This window comes from Dasypus novemcinctus, chromosome X (assembly GCF_030445035.2).
Source record: "Dasypus novemcinctus isolate mDasNov1 chromosome X, mDasNov1.1.hap2, whole genome shotgun sequence".
NCBI classification, from domain to species: domain Eukaryota; kingdom Metazoa; phylum Chordata; class Mammalia; order Cingulata; family Dasypodidae; genus Dasypus; species Dasypus novemcinctus.
This window is the reverse complement of record NC_080704.1, coordinates 161240843-161258841: the sequence shown is the minus strand read 5'-3', so window position 1 is coordinate 161258841 and position 17999 is coordinate 161240843. Positions and strand designations below refer to the sequence as shown.

Here is a 17999-nt window from a genome sequence, read left to right as displayed (position 1 = left end):
GTTGTTTTTATTGGTTCCCTTATCCTTTTATTTAAAGAAAAATTATTAGTGCAGTTAGTTGTATGTTTACCGAAAAATCATGCCAAAAGTACAGAGTTCCCAGTTCCCAGTTCTCATACAAAAGGTATAGCAGTTTGATATGCTTATGAATTCTAAAGATAGATATTGGATTATGTTTGTAATATGGTCTGTACCTCGGTGTGATTAGGTTATGATTAGGGCTTTTGATTGGGCCACATCATTAGGGCGTGATAAAAGGCATGGCAAAGGACAGGGTTGAGGGTTTCTGATGTTGGACTTTTTTTTTTTGGTCTTTATTTTTTTAATGTTACATTAAAAAAATATGAGGTCCCCATATACGCCCCACCCCCCTCACCCTACTCCTCCCCCCATAGCAACAATCTCCTCCATCATCATGAGACATTCATTGCATCTGGTGAATACATCTCAAAGCACCGCTGCACCTCATGGTCAATGGTCCACATCATAGTCCACACTCTCCCACAGTCCACCCAGTGGGCCATGGGAAGACATACGATGTCCAGTAACTGTCCCTGCAGCACCACCCAGGACAACTCCAAGTCCCGAAAATGCCCCCACATCACATCTCTGATGATCTGAAGAGTAGGTGTTGGCTGCCTCTCTGCTGAGATTCAGGGCTCACCCAGCATATGAACAGACTGAAGAGTTAAGTCTCTGGGACATGTATTTAATGGGTGTAGTGCTAATTACAGGCTCAAATAAAAGGGGTAGAAGAATCCTGTGTAAGGAAATTATAAATGAGTCTACCTCTGTTACATTGGGGATATAGGTTGTCATATATTCCAAGGTAAGGCCCACCAACAGGGTGTGGATTTCAAGGGATTATGTGCCTTGTCTATAGTGTTCAGATGGCTCTAGAGTCCTCAGAGCACCCCTGTTTGAGGCTTTGTTCACAGTGGCAGTTAGTGAGATCTGCCTGAGACATGCCGAAGTGTAACCTCTGGAATGACCTGCCAATTCCTTTTGAAATCTCTTAGCCATAAAAACTCTTTCATATTTCATGTTTTCCCCCTTTTGGTCAAGGCCTTCTTCCAAATGCCTCACTGGTTGGTGCTGGGAGGTCATGTCCCTTACCTGGGGTGGGGGAGAAGGAAGGTAGTACATTTATTTGCTGTGTTTGGCTTAGAAAGAGGCCATGCTGGAAAACTAGGAGATTTTCTGGAGGTAGCTTTAGGCAATAGTTATTATTAGGCTAAGTTTCAGTTTTGCAAGAATACGATTCATAGTTAACATGCATTATTATTAAGAACTTGCCATATTGGTCGGTTTTCTTATATTAGGCACTGCCTATGCACTTGAGAGATTCTTGCTCCTCTATTTGAAAATGTACCAGGACTCCCCAGGATGGAAATTTATTATTTTGTTTTTTGTGTGGGTCTCCACCAACTGAGATAACACCCTGTGACAAGATCAACACATTCACATTCCACAGAATCATGCCCCAGGCAACCCTTTCCCACACATCTCCCCACCAACAACACCCTGCACCAGTGACCCTCCCCTGCCATATTTGCCAGAAAAACACTCCCACAATTGTGTTTTCAACTACAAATCTCCACCTCCCGAGAATTCACCTCTTCCTTCTTCCAACCCTGCTGCCAGTTCCTTGGATAGTCCAACCCAGCCCCCTAACCTTGCTCACCCTCGCACTCCAGGACGGGTGACTGCAATCACAACCTTATCCTACCATCACCCACATCCACTGCCAAACCACCCCTTCCGCCTTATGATAGGTTCTGTCCAAACTGAGCATTGGTTCACAGCTTTTTACTCCTTTCTGTCTCCTGGTAACCTACCTTCCAGATTCTATCTCTGTGAGACTCCTCAGTAGGTTAAGGTCATATCAGTGAGGTCATGCAATATTTGTCCTTTAGTGACTGACTTACTTCACTCAACATAAAGTGCATTTCATCCATATTATCTGGTGTATCAAAACTTCTTTTCTTTTTACAGCTGAGTTATATTCCCTTGTACGTGTATACTACATTTTGCTTATCCATTTTTCTGTTGCTGGACACTTGGGTTGCTTCCAACTTTTGGCAAAAGTAAATAATACTGCTATGAACATTGGTGTGCCTATATCTGTGTGTGTCCCTGCTTTCAATTCTTCTGGGTATATACCCAGCAATGGCATTGCTGGACCATATGGCAATTCTACAGTTAGCTTACTGAAGAACCACAAAACTGTGCTCCACAATGACTGCATCATTCTATATTCCCACCAGGATTGGATGAGTCTTCCCATTTCTCCATATCCTCCCCAACACTTGTAATTTTATGTATTTTTTTAAAATAGCAGCTTGTCTAATAGGGGTAATATGATATCTCATTGTAGTTTTTTTTTAAAGTTTTCCATATTCTTTTTTTTTTAAGATTTATTTTTATTTTTTATTTATTTCTCTCCCCTTACCCCTCCCCACCCCAGTTGTCTGCTTTCTGTGTCCATTCGCTGTGTGTTCTTCTGTGACCACTTCTATCCTTACCAGTGGCACTGGGAATCTGTGTTTCTTCTTGTTATGTCATCTTGTTGTGTCAGCTCTCCATGTGTGTGTGGCACCATTCTTGGGCAGGCTGCACTTTCTTTCGCGTTGGGCAGCTCTCCTTACGGTGCACACTCCTTGCATGTGGGGCTCCCCTACACGGGGGACACCCCTGCGTGGCACCGCACTCCTGAGCACATCAGCACTACGCATGGGCCAGCTCCACACGGGTCAAGGAGGCCCTGGGTTTGAACCGCGGACCTCCCATGTGGTAGGCAGATGCCCTATCCATTGGGCCAAGTCTGCTTCCCTCATTGTAGTTTTAATTTGCATTTCTCAAATAGCTACCAATGATGAGAACCTTTTCATGTGCTTTTTTTTTGGTATTTAAAAAAAATTTATTGAAGTGTATCACTCATACATAAACATACATAAACAATAAGTGCATAGTAATAGTTGTGAACTTACAAAACAAACATACACAGCACCATACAGGGCTCTCATACCTCACCCTACCACCAATACTTTGCATTGTTGTGAAACATTTTTAACTAATGTTTAAAGAACATCCTCAAAATATTACTACAAACAAAAGTACCTTACCTATGGTGTATTTTCCCCAATCCAGCCTATTATTATTATTATTACTATATCATTTATACATGAACATACATAAGCAATAAGTGTAGTAAATGTTGTGAACTTACAAAGCAAACATGCAAGACATCATACAGGAGTCCCATACATCAACCCACCACCACCACTTTGCATTGTTGTGAGACATTTGTTACAAATTATGAAAGAATATTGTCAAAATCTTACTAATTATAGTCCTTATCTTACATTTGGTATATTTCCCCCCCAACCCACCCTATTATTTTTTTAAATATATTTTTATGACAGAAGTTGTAAACTTACAAAACAATCATGCACATGTGCAGAATTCCCATACAACACCCTTCTATCAACATACCACACTGTGACAGAACATTTGTTACAGATTATGACATAGTGTACATTTGGCACACTTTTTCCATACTCCCCCCTTTATCAGCAAGTACATCCTTGGTATAGATGCATGGATATTACATTATTACTGTAAACCACAGTCCATAGGTCTCTCCAGTTGTATTTTTCCCTTGCTTCTCCACATTCACACCACCCTGCCATAGTGATGTACATCTGCTGTAGCTCACAAAGGACACTCTTACATCTGTACCATCAACCACAATTCTCATCCACCTCAGGGTTTATTGTGTTAGTCAGTCCTTAGATTATTCTCTAGCTTTCTTTCAAAGGGAATTTACATCCCTAGACTACCCTTTTCAGCCATGATCCCATTTATAAACGAGCTGTTACTCACTATAATGTGTTACCATCAACTCTATACATTTCCACACTTTTACAGTAAAGTTAATTAAAACTTCCACATACATTAAACATCAGTAGTCCATTTCAGTCCTCATCTTATCTCCTTTAAAAATGCACTACCCACCACCAGGTCTTGAAGATATTTTCCTACATTTTCTTCTAGAAGCTTTATGGTTCTTGCTTTTATTTTTAGGTTTTTGATCCATTTTGAGTTAATTTTTGTATAAGGTATGTGATGGGGGTCCTTTTTCCTTCTTTTGGCTATGGATATCCAGTTCTCCCAGCACAGTTTGTTGAATGGACTGTTCTGCCCAAGGTGGGTGAATTTGATAGGCTTGTCAAAAATCACTTGACCACAGATGTGAGGGTCTCCTTCTGAACCATCAATTTGGTTCCATTGGTCAATGTGTCTGTCTTTATGCCAGTACCATGCTGATTTTACCACTGTAGCTAGGTAATATGATTTAAAATCCAGAAATGAGAGTCCTCCAACTTTGCTTTTCTTTTTTAAATTGTTTCTGCCTATTCAGGACCCCTTACCATTCCAAATAAATTTAATAATCATGTTTTCCATTTATTTTAAAAATGCTGGTGGAATTTCTATCAGGATTGCATTGAATCTGTATATCAATTTGAGTAGAAATAACCTCTTAAAGATATTTAGTCTTCCCATCTGTGAGCATGGAATGTTCTTCCAATTATTTAAGTCTTTTCTGATTTCTTTTAACAATGATTTGTACTTCTGTGAACACAAGCACTTTACATTATTGGTTAAATTTATTCCAAAATATTTGAGTTTTATCTGTCATATTTTATTTTCACCATTCTTTTGAGACTTTTAGTTACTTTTCCTGAGATAATCTTCATTTCTAGACTCTCGTCCAAGTCTCTCTTTCCTGTCTTTTCTTTTCAGATAGCATTTCTTTCAAAGCTGGTCTCTTGGTTTTACAAACTCAGTTTCTGTTTTTCTGTGAATATTGTAAACTCGCCCTCATTTTTAAAAGACAATCTTGCCAGATATAAGATTCTTGGCTGGAAGTTTTTCTCTTGCAGTATCTTAAATACATCATACCACTGTCTTCTTGCCTCCATGCTTTCTGATGAGAAATCAGCACTTAATCTTTATTGGGTATCCCTTATATGTTATGCATTGCTTTTCTCTTGCTGCTCTCAGAATTCTCCCTTTGTCTTTGCCTTTGACATTCTGATTAGTATGTGTCTCAGAGTTGGTCTATTTGGATTTATTCAGATGGGAGTATGTTGTGTTTCTTAGACAGGGATATCTATGTCCTTCAATAGAGTTGAGAAATTTTGTACCATTATTTCTTCATATATTCCTTCTGCCCCTTTTCCTTTCTCTTATCCTTCTGGGACACCTATGCCATGTATGTTTGTACATCTCTTGCTGTTGTTTAGTTCCCTGAGAACTTGTTCAATTTTTTTCCATTCTTTTGTATGTATGCTTTCAGAGGCTATTTCTTCAAGCTCACCAACCCATTCTTCTGCCTCCTCAAATCTGCTATTAAATGATTCCAGTGTATTTTTTATTTCATTTATTGCACATTTCATTCCCTTAAGGTCTGCTATTTTTCTATGTATGTTTTCAAATTCTTCTTTGTGCTCATCCAATGTCTTCTTTTTTTCCCCCTTCTCTATTTTTTAAAAATGTTACATTAAAAAAATATGAGGTCTCCATATACCCCCACACCCCTCACCCCACTCCTCCCACATCAACAACCTCTTTCATCATTGTGGCACATTCACTGCATTTGGTGAATACATTTTGGAGCACTGCTGCACCACATGGATAGTGGTTTACATTGTAGTTTACTCTCCCCCAGTCCACCCAGTGGGCCATGACAGGACCTACAGTGTCCTGTATCTGTCCCTGCAGTACCACCCAGGACAACTCCAAGTCCTGAAAATGCCCCCACATCATATCTTTTCTTCCCTCTCCCTACCATCAGCAGCTACCATGGCCACTTTCTCCACATCAATGCTACAATTTCTTCCATTACTAATCACACTAGTTCTGTAGTAGAATACCAGTAAATACACTCTAATCCATACTCTATTTCTCCATCCTGTGGACCCTGGGATGGTTATGTTCACTCCCCCTCTATATCAAGAAGGGGCTTAGATTTCACATGGATGATGGATATAGGCACCCTTGGCTCCCTGGTGTGGTGATTGACCTTCTTCACCTCCCTGTTAGCTGGCCAGGGTAAGTCCAATAAACCAGTGGGTAGGAGCTGCTGTCCTTCAGGATGGTCATCCCTTTGACCTGTCAGGTTTGGGGCATGACAGTTGAGCAGCCCATATTTAAACTGGCCAATGAAGCCTTTTTTTTTTTTTGCACAGATCTGAATAGGGTCCTGGTAGGATAGTATTCCCAGCAACTCCTTCTCTGTTGCTTTCCCAGGCCCTAGCCATCTCTTTGTATCTTTGGATATGACCAAAGGAGCTGCAAGTCTGCTGAGGCCCAGGGCCTGGCTATCATATGGACAGTCCAGAGATTCAGGTTTCCTGAATATACATCAACCCAAACTCCAACCACAGGTCTGGTAAAAGTAACAGAAGAGGCATGTGTAGAAAGGTCATATCTGAGTCCAACTCCATCACACTCAGGAACACAAACTCCAAAGTAGGGCCAACTGACACGGCACTGAACTCCAGAGCCATATGCCATGGCCATAGAACCTTTGGATCATTGTAGCCCTCAAGAGAAACAGTACCTGGGATTCTATCTATTTTGGCTGTCTCTGGTACCCTGCTGAAGTGTGTGTAAGCATTACCCCTCTGAAGACCTCCTGACTCAATCTCTTTAGCCATCTCATTGAATTTGCTAAGGAGATTGTTTGATTAGTTGTCTCAATCCTTTATGTCATCTGGAGGCTTATCTTGTCCCTTTAACTGGGTCATATCTTCCTGTTTCTTGGTGTGGATTGTAATTTCTTGTTGGTGTCTTGGCATCTGGCTTACTATATGTATTTATTCTGGGTGCACTTTCTCTCTTTAGTTTAGGGCTTTCTTGCCCATTCTCTTTTGCTGATTGTGTAGTAGGAGCCAAGGATGTAGTTGGTGCTGCAAGCTGCGGAGGCTCAAGCTGCCCTCCTTGCCCCAGGGATGGATGAAGCTCTCCCACCTTTCTCCTTTGGTGGAGGTGGGGACAAAGCCACATCTGTGTGTAATAATCTAACTCATGCAGGCCTAGACTATAGTTGCCCAGAGAGTGATGAAGCTTCATGCCCCTTTCTCCCCTGCCTGGGGTGGGGATGGAGCTGTAGGTATGGGCAGCAATCTATGCCATGCAGGTCCAAAATGACTGCAGTTGCCCTTGTTCACTTCCAGCTATTCAGTCTATGCCAGCCAAATGTACCTGCAGTTACATGGAAAGGCTGGTGCAGAGCTCACCTGCTTCCTCCCTGCTAGAGGTGGGCCTCAAGCCTAGGCTAGAGCTGCAGGCTGATCTGGGTGAAAGAAGACAGTTCAGTTCCTACTGTCACTGTGGTATTTGGTCAGCCCGGCTTCCCCTCAGGCTGGGGGCGGAGACAAAATCACGGCCACCCGCTCTTTCTGACTTGGATAGGTTCGAACTTTAGCTGTTCTTAGGGCTATACTTTAGCCAGCCAAACTGACTGATCAGTAGCTGAAATCGGTGGCCAACTGTCTCTTCCTCTCCTGGTTTTCGGAAACAGAGCTTCCAATTCCAGCCACAGAATAGCTCCTGAGGCGGCTCGCGCTGCCAAAGTAGGATAATCCCCAGCCTCCGGGGCATGGCCTGTATTTTCCCACAGTGGCTGGTGCGGGTTCCCACAGCTTCCTCCCTGACAGAGGTGGGGCTGAGGCCTACGCTAGAGCTGCAATCTGACTTGGATGGGAAGAAGCCGGTCTCCACCAGCACTGGGATTCTCAGTCCACCCCGCTTCACCTGTGCTGGGGGCAGAGGTAAGATGGCGGCTCCTGGCTCTTTCTGACGTGGACAGGCTCAAGTTTTAGCTGTTCTCAGGATTATACTGTAGCCCGCTGAATTTATTCATCAGTAGCTGAAGTTGGTGCCCAACCTTCTCTCCCTCCCCTGTTTTTGGAAGTGGAGCTTCCAATTCCAGCCGCAGAACAGCTCCTGAGGCAGCTTATGCCTCCAGTGGAGGATGGGCCCCAGCCTCCACAGCGTGGAGCGCTCTACTTATGAGTCTTCTCTGCAGATGGGCAGTCTCCTCCTTCCGTTCCTTCAGGGATGTTGCAGGATGCTCTTCTGGTCTCCTGGAGCCCTCATACAGGTGCTTTAGATAGCTTTGGTTGTTTTCTCGGTGCCCTGTAGCAGGGGCTGACTCTAAGAGCACCTTACTCTGCTGCCGTCTTGCTGGTTGTCCTCATGTGCTTTTTAGCCATTTGTATTTCCACTTTGGAAAAGTGTCTATTCAAATCTCTTGCCCATTTTTAAAATGGGTTGTTTGTCTTTTATATTTTCTAGATGTAGAATTTCTTTATATATGCTGTATAGTAGACCCTTATTGTCTGTGGTTCTTAAATATTTTCTCCCATTGCTTACACTGCTTTTTCACTTTCTGAACAAACTCCTTTGAAACACAAAAGATTTTAATTTTGAGGAGGTCTATTTTATCTACTTTTCTTTCATTGCTTTCGCTTTGGGTATAAAGTTTATGAAACCATTTCCTATTACAAGATTTCATAGATGCTTCTCTGTGTTATCTTCTAGGAGCTTTATGGTCTTGGCTCTTATACTTAGGTCTTAGATCCATCTTGTGATAATTTTTGTATAGGGCATGAGATGGTGATCCTTTCTCATTCTTTTGGATATGGATATCCAGATCTTCCAGCACTATTTGTTGAAGAGACTGTTCTGTTCCTGCTGAGTGGGCTTGGTGGCCTTGTTGAATATCAGTTGGCCATATATGTGTAGGTCTATATCATAACTCTCAATTTGATTCCAATGGTCAGTACGTCTCTTCTTGTGTAATACAATACAGTTTTGACCACTGTAGCTTTATGGTATGATTTGAGTCAGGTACCATGATTCTTCCACTTTTTTTTTTTCTTTTTCAATGTGTTTTTGGCTCTTGAGAGCCCCTTGCCCTTCGAAATAAATTTTACAATTGACTTTTCCAGTTCAGTAAAAAAATGCTACCTTACTTTTTATGGGGATTGAGTTAAATCTGTAAATCAATTTGGGTAGGTTAGACCTTTAATGATATTTAGTCTTCCAATCCCTAAGCATGGAATATTTTCCCACTTATTTAGGTCTTCTTTGATTTACTTTAACAATTTTGTGTAGTTTTTTGTGAACTAGTCCTTTATATCCATAATTAAGTTTATTCCTAGATATTTGATTCTTTTAATTGTTATTGTAAATGGAATTTTTTTCTTGGTTTCCTTCTCAGATTGCTCATTATTAGTGTACAGAAATGCTACTGACTTTTGAATGTTGATCTTATATCCTGACACTTAACTTGCTTATCAGCTCTAGAAGCTTTGTTGTAGATTTTTCAGGGCTTTCTATTTATAAGATCGTATCATCTGCAAATGATGAAAGTTTTACTTCTTTCCAATTTGGATGCCTTTTATTTCTTTTACTTGCATAAGTGCTTGAACAAGTACTTCTAATACATTGTTAAATAAGAGTCACGACAGTGGACATCCTTGTCTTATTCCAAATCTTAGAGGGAAAGCCTTTAGCATTTCACCATTGAGTATGATGTTAGCTGTGGGTTTTCATATATACCCTTTATCATGTTGAGGAAGTTTCCTTCTATTCCTATCCTTTGAAGTGTTTTCATCAAGAAAAGATGCTGTATTTGTCAAATGCCTTTTCTGCACCACTAGAGATGATGATTGTGTGATTTTTTCTTTAAATCTGTTAATGTGGTGTATTACATTGATTGATTTTCTTATGTTGAACCATAATTGCATACCTGGATAAAATCTACTTGATCATGGTGTATAATTTGATGAATTTTTGGATTTGGTTAGCAAGTATTTTGTTGAGGATTTTTGCATCTAAGTTTATTATAGAGAGGGGAGCGGACTTGGCTCAACAGATAAAGTGTCTGCCTACCACATGGGATGTCCACAGTTCAAACCCAGGACCTCCTTGACCTATGTGGAGCTGGCCCACGTGCAGTACTGATGCACACAAGGAGTGCCCTGCCACGCAGCAGTGTCCCCCACATAGGAGAGCCCCACACACAAGGAGTGTGCCCCTGTGAGGAAAGCCACCAGTGTGAAAGAAAGTTCAGCCTGCCCAGGAGTGGCAGCCACACACACAGAGAGCTCATGCAACAAGATGATGCAATAAAAAGAGACATAAGATCCCCAGTGCCGCTGACAAGAACAGAAGGGAACACAGAAGAACACACAGTGAATGGACACAGAGAAGAGACAACTGGGGCGGGGGGTGGGGAGAAGGGAAGAGAAATAAATAAATAATAAATCTCTTTTTTAAAAAGTTCATTAGAGAGACTGGTCTGTAACTTTCCTTTCTTACAGCATCTTTATGTGGCTTTGGTATTAAGGGTAATGTTGGCTTCATAAAATGAGTTAGTTAATGTTCCCTCCACTTCTATTTTTTGGGGGAGTTTAAGCAGGACTGGTGTTAATTCATCCTGGGGTGATTGGAAGAATTCACCCATGAATCCATTTCATCCTGGGTTTTTCTTGGTTGGGAGGTTTTGATGACTAATTCCATCTCACTAGTTGTGATTGGCCTGTTGAGTTCTTCTATTTCTTCTTTCATCAATGTTTGTTGCTTGTGTGATTCTTGAAATTTGTCCATTTTATCTAAGTTATCCATCTTGTTGGCATAAAGTTTTTCAAAGTATCCTCTTATAATATTCTTTATTTCTGGTGATCTGTGGTGATATCCCCTCTATTGTATTAAATTTTATTTATTTGCATCTTCTCCCTTGTTTTCTTTGTTAGTCTAGCTAGGGGTTTGTCAATTTTCTTTATCTTCTCCAAGAACCAGTTTTTGGCCTGGTAATTTTTTCTAGTGCTTTTAATTTTATTCTAAATTTCATTTCATTCTGCTCTAATCTTTGTTATTTCCTTCTTTCTTCTTGCTTTGGGATTAGTATGTTGTTCTTTTTCTAGTTCCTCCAGGTGTACAGTTAGGTCTTTAATTTTAGCTCTTTCGTCTTTTTAAATTTAGGCATTTATGGCTATATATTTCCCTATCAGCACAGCTTTAACTGCATCCCATAAGTTTTGATATGTTGTGTTTTCATTTCATTTTTTTCAAGGTAGTTACTGATTTCTTTAGCAATTTCCTCCTTGACCCACTGATTACTTAAGAGTGTCTTGTTTAACTTCTATATATTTGTGCCTATTATGGTTCTCTGCTGTTTATTAATTTCCAGTTTCATTCCATTGTGGTTAGAGAAATTAGTTTGTATAATTTCAGTCTTTCTGAATTCATTGAGACTTGTTCTGTGACCTAGCATGTAGTCTATCCTGGAGAATGATCCAGTGCACTTAAAAAGACTGTATATCCTGCTGTACTTGGATGTAATGTTTTGAATATGTGTATTAAATCTAGTTCCTCTAACATATTATTCAAGATTTCTGTTTCTTTATTAACACTATGTTGAGATGTTTTGTCTAATGATAATAATGGTGTATTAAATTCCCCCACAATGATTATAGAGGCATCTATTTCTCTCCTTAGTTTTGCCATTGTTTGTCTCATGTATTTTGGGGCACTGTGGTTAGGTGCATAAATATTTATGATTGTTCTTTCTTCTTCATAGATTACACCTTTTATTAATATATAGTGTCCTTCTTTGTCCCTTATAATAGTTTTGCATTTACCATCTATTTTGTCTGATTAAAAAAATACATAAAGCATTTAATATCATGATGTTTAATATGATAATATTCTTTTTTATTTTTACAAAAGCCCCCAAATCATGTGAAGTAGGTGGCAGTGTTACCTCCATTTTGTAGATGTCAATCTCCAAACAGAAACTATAGAAGCGTTGTGTGATGTGCCCAAGAGCTCATATCTGGTGAGAGAGCCCCAAAGTCTGGGCCTCTGCTCCCCCCTTAACCAGGACAGATTGTGACATTCTGAATGACATTAGTATAGGTACTCCTGCCCTTTTTGGTTATGTTTGCATGTAAAATCATTTTCCAAACCTTCATTTGTAACCTCCTTATATCCCTGGGTCTAAGGTGAGTTTCTTGTAGACAGCATATTGGTTGGTCATATGTCCTTTTACATTCTGCCAATCTGTGTCTTTTGATTGCTGAGTTTAATCCATTAACATTCAGTGTTATTATTGTCAAGATAGTACTTACATTAGCCATTTTTTAAGTTTATAAAGTCATATTTTGTCTTTATTTCTCTATTTATCCTTTCAGTAACTCTTATTAATAATCTTCCTTTTGGGAAGTGGACTTGGCCCAGTGGTTAGGGCATCCTTTTACACATGGGAGGTCCGCAGTTCAAACCTCAGGCCTCCTTGACCCACATGGAGCTAGCCCATGCACAGTGCTGATGTGCGCAAGGAGTGCCGTGCCATGCAGGGGTGTCCCCGTGTAGGGGAGCCCCACGTGCAAGAAGTGCACCCCATAAGGAGAGCTGCCCATCACGAAAGAAAGCTCAGCCTGCCCAGGAATGGTGCCGCACACATGGAGAGCTGACACAACAAGATGACACAACAAAAAGAAACACAGATTCCTGTGCCGCTGACAACAGCAGCGTTCAAAGAAGAACACGCAGCAAATAGACACAGGGAACAGACAACTGGGGTGAGGGGGGAAGGGGAGAGAAATAAATAAAATAAATAAATCTTTAAAAAAATAATAATAATCTTTCTTTCTACACTCTTCGCCAACCTTCACTCCCCTGTTTTTTCCTTTCAACCTGCAGAACTCCCTTTAGTATTTCTTGAAGGGCAGGACTCTTGTTGGCATATTCCCTCAATTTCTGTTTATCTGTGAATATTTTGAACTCTGCTTCATTTTTTAAAAAGATTTACTTATTTATTTATCCCCCCCCACCCGCCCCAGTTGTCTGTTCTCTGTGTCTATTTGCTGTACCTTGTTTCTTTGTCTGCTTCTGTTGTTGTCAGCAGCACAGGAATCTGTGTCTCTTTTTGTTGCAGCATCTTGTTGTGTCATCTGCTTCATTTTTGAATGCCAGCTTTGTTGGATACAGAATTCTTGGCTGGCAGTTTTTTTCTTTTAGGATCATAACTATGTCATACCACTGCCTTCTCACCTCCCTGGTTTCAGGTGAGAAATCAGTGATGAATCTTAATTTTCCCTAATATGTGATGTATCTCTTTTCTCTTGCTGCTTTCATTATTTTCTCTTTGTCTTGAGTGTTTGACAATCTAATAAGTATGTATTTTGGGGTAGGCCTGTTAGGATTTATACTGTTTGGAGTGTGCTGTTCTTCCTGGACATGTACATCCATAAGAGTAAGAGTTGGGAAGTTTTCAACCTTTATTTCCTCCAACACTCCTTCTGCACCCTTTCCCTTCTCTTCTCCCTCTGAGATGCCTATAATGCATATGTTTGCCTGTTTCATGTTTTCATTCAATTACCTGAATCCCTGATGAATTTTTTATCTTTTTATCTATCTGTTCTACAACCTGTGTAATTTCAGTTGTTGTATCTTCAGCATCACTAATTGTTTCCTCTTCCTGTTCAAATCTGCTGTTATGTGCTTATTTTTTATTTCTTGCATTGTGCCTTTCATCACCATCTGATCTGTTATCTTATGTTTGTATTTCTTCTGTATGTCCCGCCTGTGTCTTCTTAATATTCCTTATTTCTTCCTTCACTTCACTAAGTTGATTATATTTGTTTGGACATCCTTAATTAGTTTTTTCTTGTTCTGCATCTCCTCCTGCTTTTTAGTTTTTTTGTTAGACTTGGTCGTATCTTCCTGTTTCTTAGTATGGTTTGTAATTTTTCCTGGATCTAGACATCTGTTTATCTTGATGGGTTTATTGTGTGTGTGTGTGTGTATTGGCTTCTCTTTCTACTCTAGGATTTTATTTCATTTTGTTTTGTGGTAAGCATCCTCTTTGGTACTTGGTTCCCCTTATTATTCTATATCATCCTAGTTGCCCATGTTCCTCCAAAAAATATTAAAACCATAAAAAAGGGGATGGGGGAGGGCAGGAGGAGGAGGAGGACGACGACAAGGAGGAATAAAATAAGAAATCAGAAAGATGAGAAGAGAAGAAAGAAAATTAAGACTAAACAAAAGAAGGTAGAATGAAAGAAAAGCAAAGGAAGAGGGGACAAAAGAAAGAAAGAAATGAAATAAAGAAAATAAGGAAGGAAAAAAAAGAAAGAAAAAAGAAAAAAATCAGGCCTCCCTCTTAGTCCACTGGCAACTGTCTCAGGTTGCTAGTGCTCACCAAGCATCCTGTAGTTCAGCCTCCACAGGTAACGCACCCGGATGTACAGAAAGAAATAAAGAATAAATAAAAACTAAAAATACTAAAATAAATCTCAGTCTGAGTTCCTTGTCATGAGGCTGCTTGTCCCACAGCTTCCCACCCCCCAGGGAGGTGGCTGGGTGCCTGACTACCTGTTAGGTGGCTCTCTGGCTCCCTTCTCTTCTGGGCTGGTTGGGTGCCTGACAGCTTGCCATCTGCCTTTCCCCATCTACCTTTCCCTCAGGTCGCTTGGGCTTCTGACAGCTCACCTGCTTCCTCTCCCAGCTCCACTCTCACCCAGGCTGTTAGGTGCCTGTCAGCCCACCTCCTCACTGACCCATTTCCTCTCTCTCCCAGGGCAGGAGTGTGTGACAGCCCACCTGATCATTTCCCTTCCCCTCTCCCTGGAGCCCCTTCAGTGCCAGCTGGCACCTTTCTATTTCCCTGGAAGTAGCTCAGATCCTAACTCTCTGCCCAACCCCCCCTTCCTCTCTCCTCCTAAGCTGACTGGGTGCCAGTTGCCACACCTCTTTTCCCTACAGCTCCCCCACCCCAGGAGTCTTCTGGGCATCCATCAGTATGTACCCCTTGTCACCCAGTGACTTTCCTTGCTCTCAGAGCCGGCTGAGCACTGGTCCTTCAGCTAAATCATTCCCTGGTTTCCCTCTCTGAGCTGGCTGGGCACTAGCTTGCCTGCCTTATCTCCCATTGCTTCTCTCTCCCCTGGCCAGTTGGGTCCACTCTTTCTAGCTGCCCTCTCCAATTGCCTCTGCAGCCCCATGGCTTCCCTTCTTCCAGGTAATCCTACCTACCTTCCTGCAGTTTCTGGAGGAAGAGTGCAGCCTGCCATTCCTTTACTCCATCTTAGATCTTCTTTAGTTGCTATTGTAAATGGAATTTTTTCTTGATTTACCCTTCAAATTGCTCATTACTAGTGTATAGAAATATCACTGATTTTTGCATGTTGATCCTGTACCCTGCCACTTTGCTAAATTAGTTTTTTAGCTCTCATAGCTGTCTTATGGATTTTCTCATGTCTTCTGCAAATTAGGAGAGTTTTACTTCTTTCTTTCCAGTTTGGATGCCTTTTATTCCTTTTTCTTACCTAATTGCACTGGTTAGAACTCCTAGTATGATGCTGAATAACACTGGTGATAGTGGGCATATTTCTGTTGTTCCTAATCTTGGGGTGGGGGAGGAACTTCCAATCTTTCACCATTGAGTATCATTAACTCTGGGTTTTTCTTTTATGCTCTTTATCATGCTGAGGATGTTTCTTTCCATTCCTCATTTTCCGAGTGCTTTTATCAGGAAGGAGTGAGGACTTTTGTCAACTGACTTTTCTGTGTCAAATGAAATGATCATGTGGTTTTTTCTTTATTCTATTACTGTGATGTATTACATTAATTGGTTTTATGTTGAACCGCCCTTGCATATCTGGGATAAATCTCACTTGATCATAGTGTGTAATTCTTTTAATGTGCTGTTGAATTCTGTTTGCTAGTATTTTATTGGGGATTTTTACATCCATATTCATGAGGGATTTTATTCTGTAATATTCTTTTCTTGTAATATCATCATCTGGCTTTGTTATTAGGGTGATGCTGGCCTCCTAGAATGTTTTGGGAAGTATTCCCTCCTGTTCAATTTTTTGTGAACATTTGAGAAGTATTGGCACTCATCTCTTGGAATGTTTGGTGCATTTCACCATTGAAACCATCTGGTCTTTTGAATAAAAGCGGGAAAAGGTAAAGACAAATGAGTTTATATGGCTAAGAGACTTCAGAATGAGTCAGGAGGTCTTCCCAGAGGTAACACGTATGCATGTCAAGGCAGGATCTCATAGACTGCCAAAGTAGCTACTACCCCAAATAGTGGGGCTCCTGAGGGCTCTGGAGACACCCAGGTCCTATGGTCAGGGCAGATAGCCCCGGATTTTGGCACCTTGCCAGTGGGCCATACTTTGGTCTTTGTGCTCCTGAGTGTGACAGAGTTGGATTCAGTTATGGCTTCCCTACACATAGCTCATCTGTCCCTTCTATTTGAACCTATAGTTGGTGCTGGAGCTGGTAGGTGTACATCCAAGAGACATAAATCTTTGGGCTGTCCAAGGGCTAGCTAGGCCCTGAGCCTGAGCGGAGTTGTAACACCCACTCTCCAGCTCATTGGAGTCACTGAGGACAACTAACAAGGAGGTAAGGATGGACAGCCATGATACCAATGAAACGAGAGAACCCATAACTGCAAGCAAGAGAGTCCCATCCATCGGCTGTATGGGATCAGAGCCCCCTCTCAATTAGAGGTGGAGTGGACATCACCATCTCAGAATCCTCAGGATTGGGGAATAAAATATGGACTAGAGTGGACTTTCTGGTATTCTACTACTATAGACTTATTCTGATTCTAGCCATGGAAGAAATTAGAAGACTGATGTGGAGGCAGTGGCCACTGGAGGCTCTGAGGGCAAGGAGAGGGAAAAATAGGTGTAATATAGGGGCAATTTCAGGACTTGGGAATCATCCTGAATGACATTGCAAAGACAGAAATAGGCCATTATATATCTTCCCATGACCTACAGAATTGTGTGGGAGAGTATGTAAACTACAATGTAAACTATAATCAATGCTCAGTGGCAAGGTCCCATAATGCATTTATCAATTGCAATGAATATACCACACTAATAAAGAATGTTGTTTATGTGGAAAATGTGGGGGGTTGGGGAGTGGGGCATATGGGAATCCCTGTATTTTTTATGTAACATTTATGTAATCTAAGTATCTTAAAAAAATTTTTTTTAATATTTAAAAAAAAAATTGTAAAAAGGAAAATGAAGCCATCTGGTCTCAATCTTTCTTCTACTGGGAGGTATTTGATTACTGATTCATTCTCTTTACTTATTATAGGGTTTCCATTTCTACTTGAGTCCATTTATATAAGGTCCATGTTGTAGGAATTTGTTCATTACCTCTAGATAATTATAATTTGTTGGCATGCAATTGCTCATGGTATTCTCTTGTAATCCTTTTAATTTCTGCTATGCCTGTATTTTTCAAGTGATTTCTATTGTCCATTCTTACATTCACTGTCTTGTAATTGTATTTAGACCATTCACATCTAAGGCGATTATTGATATATTTTGATTGATACCTGTAGCAGTTTGATAAGATTATGAATTCCAAAAATAGATACTGGATTATGTTTGTAATCTGGCCTGTACCTGGGCATGATTAAGTTATGATTAGGGCTTTGATTGGGCCACGTCATTAGGGCATTGAGTCCCCACCCCTTGGTGAGTGGGGGCTCACAGATAAAAGGCATGGCAAAGGACAGGGTTGAGGGTTTTTGATGTCAGAGTTTGGTGCTAAAGCCTTAAGCTGGAGCCCAGGGAAGTAAGCTCACAGAGGAAACAGAAGCAAGACCCTGGAAGAGAGGAACCCAGGAAGCCTGAACCCTTGCAGACGTCGGCAGCCATCTTGCTCCAACATGTGAAGATAGACTTTGGTGAGGGAAGTAACTTATGCTTATAGCCTGATATCTGTAAGCTCCTACCCCAAATAAATACCCTATATAAAAACCAACCAATTTCTGGTATTTTGCATCAGTACCCCTTTGGCTGACTAATACAATACCTATGATATTTGATACTTTTTTCCTTTTTCTTTCTTTCTTCTTTTCTTCCTTTTTTTGGTTT

The 17999-nt window shown here is 40.8% G+C and overlaps 1 protein-coding gene across 2 annotated transcripts in view; it reads left to right on the top strand.

The window, feature by feature from the left end:
- Positions 1–7588: 7588 nt before the first annotated feature.
- MCF2 (MCF.2 cell line derived transforming sequence) overlaps positions 7589–17999 on the top strand; it is a 182375-nt gene continuing 171964 nt past the window's right edge. For both annotated transcript variants that reach the window (XM_058291036.2, XM_058291035.2), the window contains exon 1: positions 7589–7841. In XM_058291036.2, the coding sequence (XP_058147019.1) occupies positions 7670–7841 (172 nt within the window). In that variant the 5' untranslated portion in view covers positions 7589–7669. The remainder of the gene's footprint in view (positions 7842–17999) is intronic.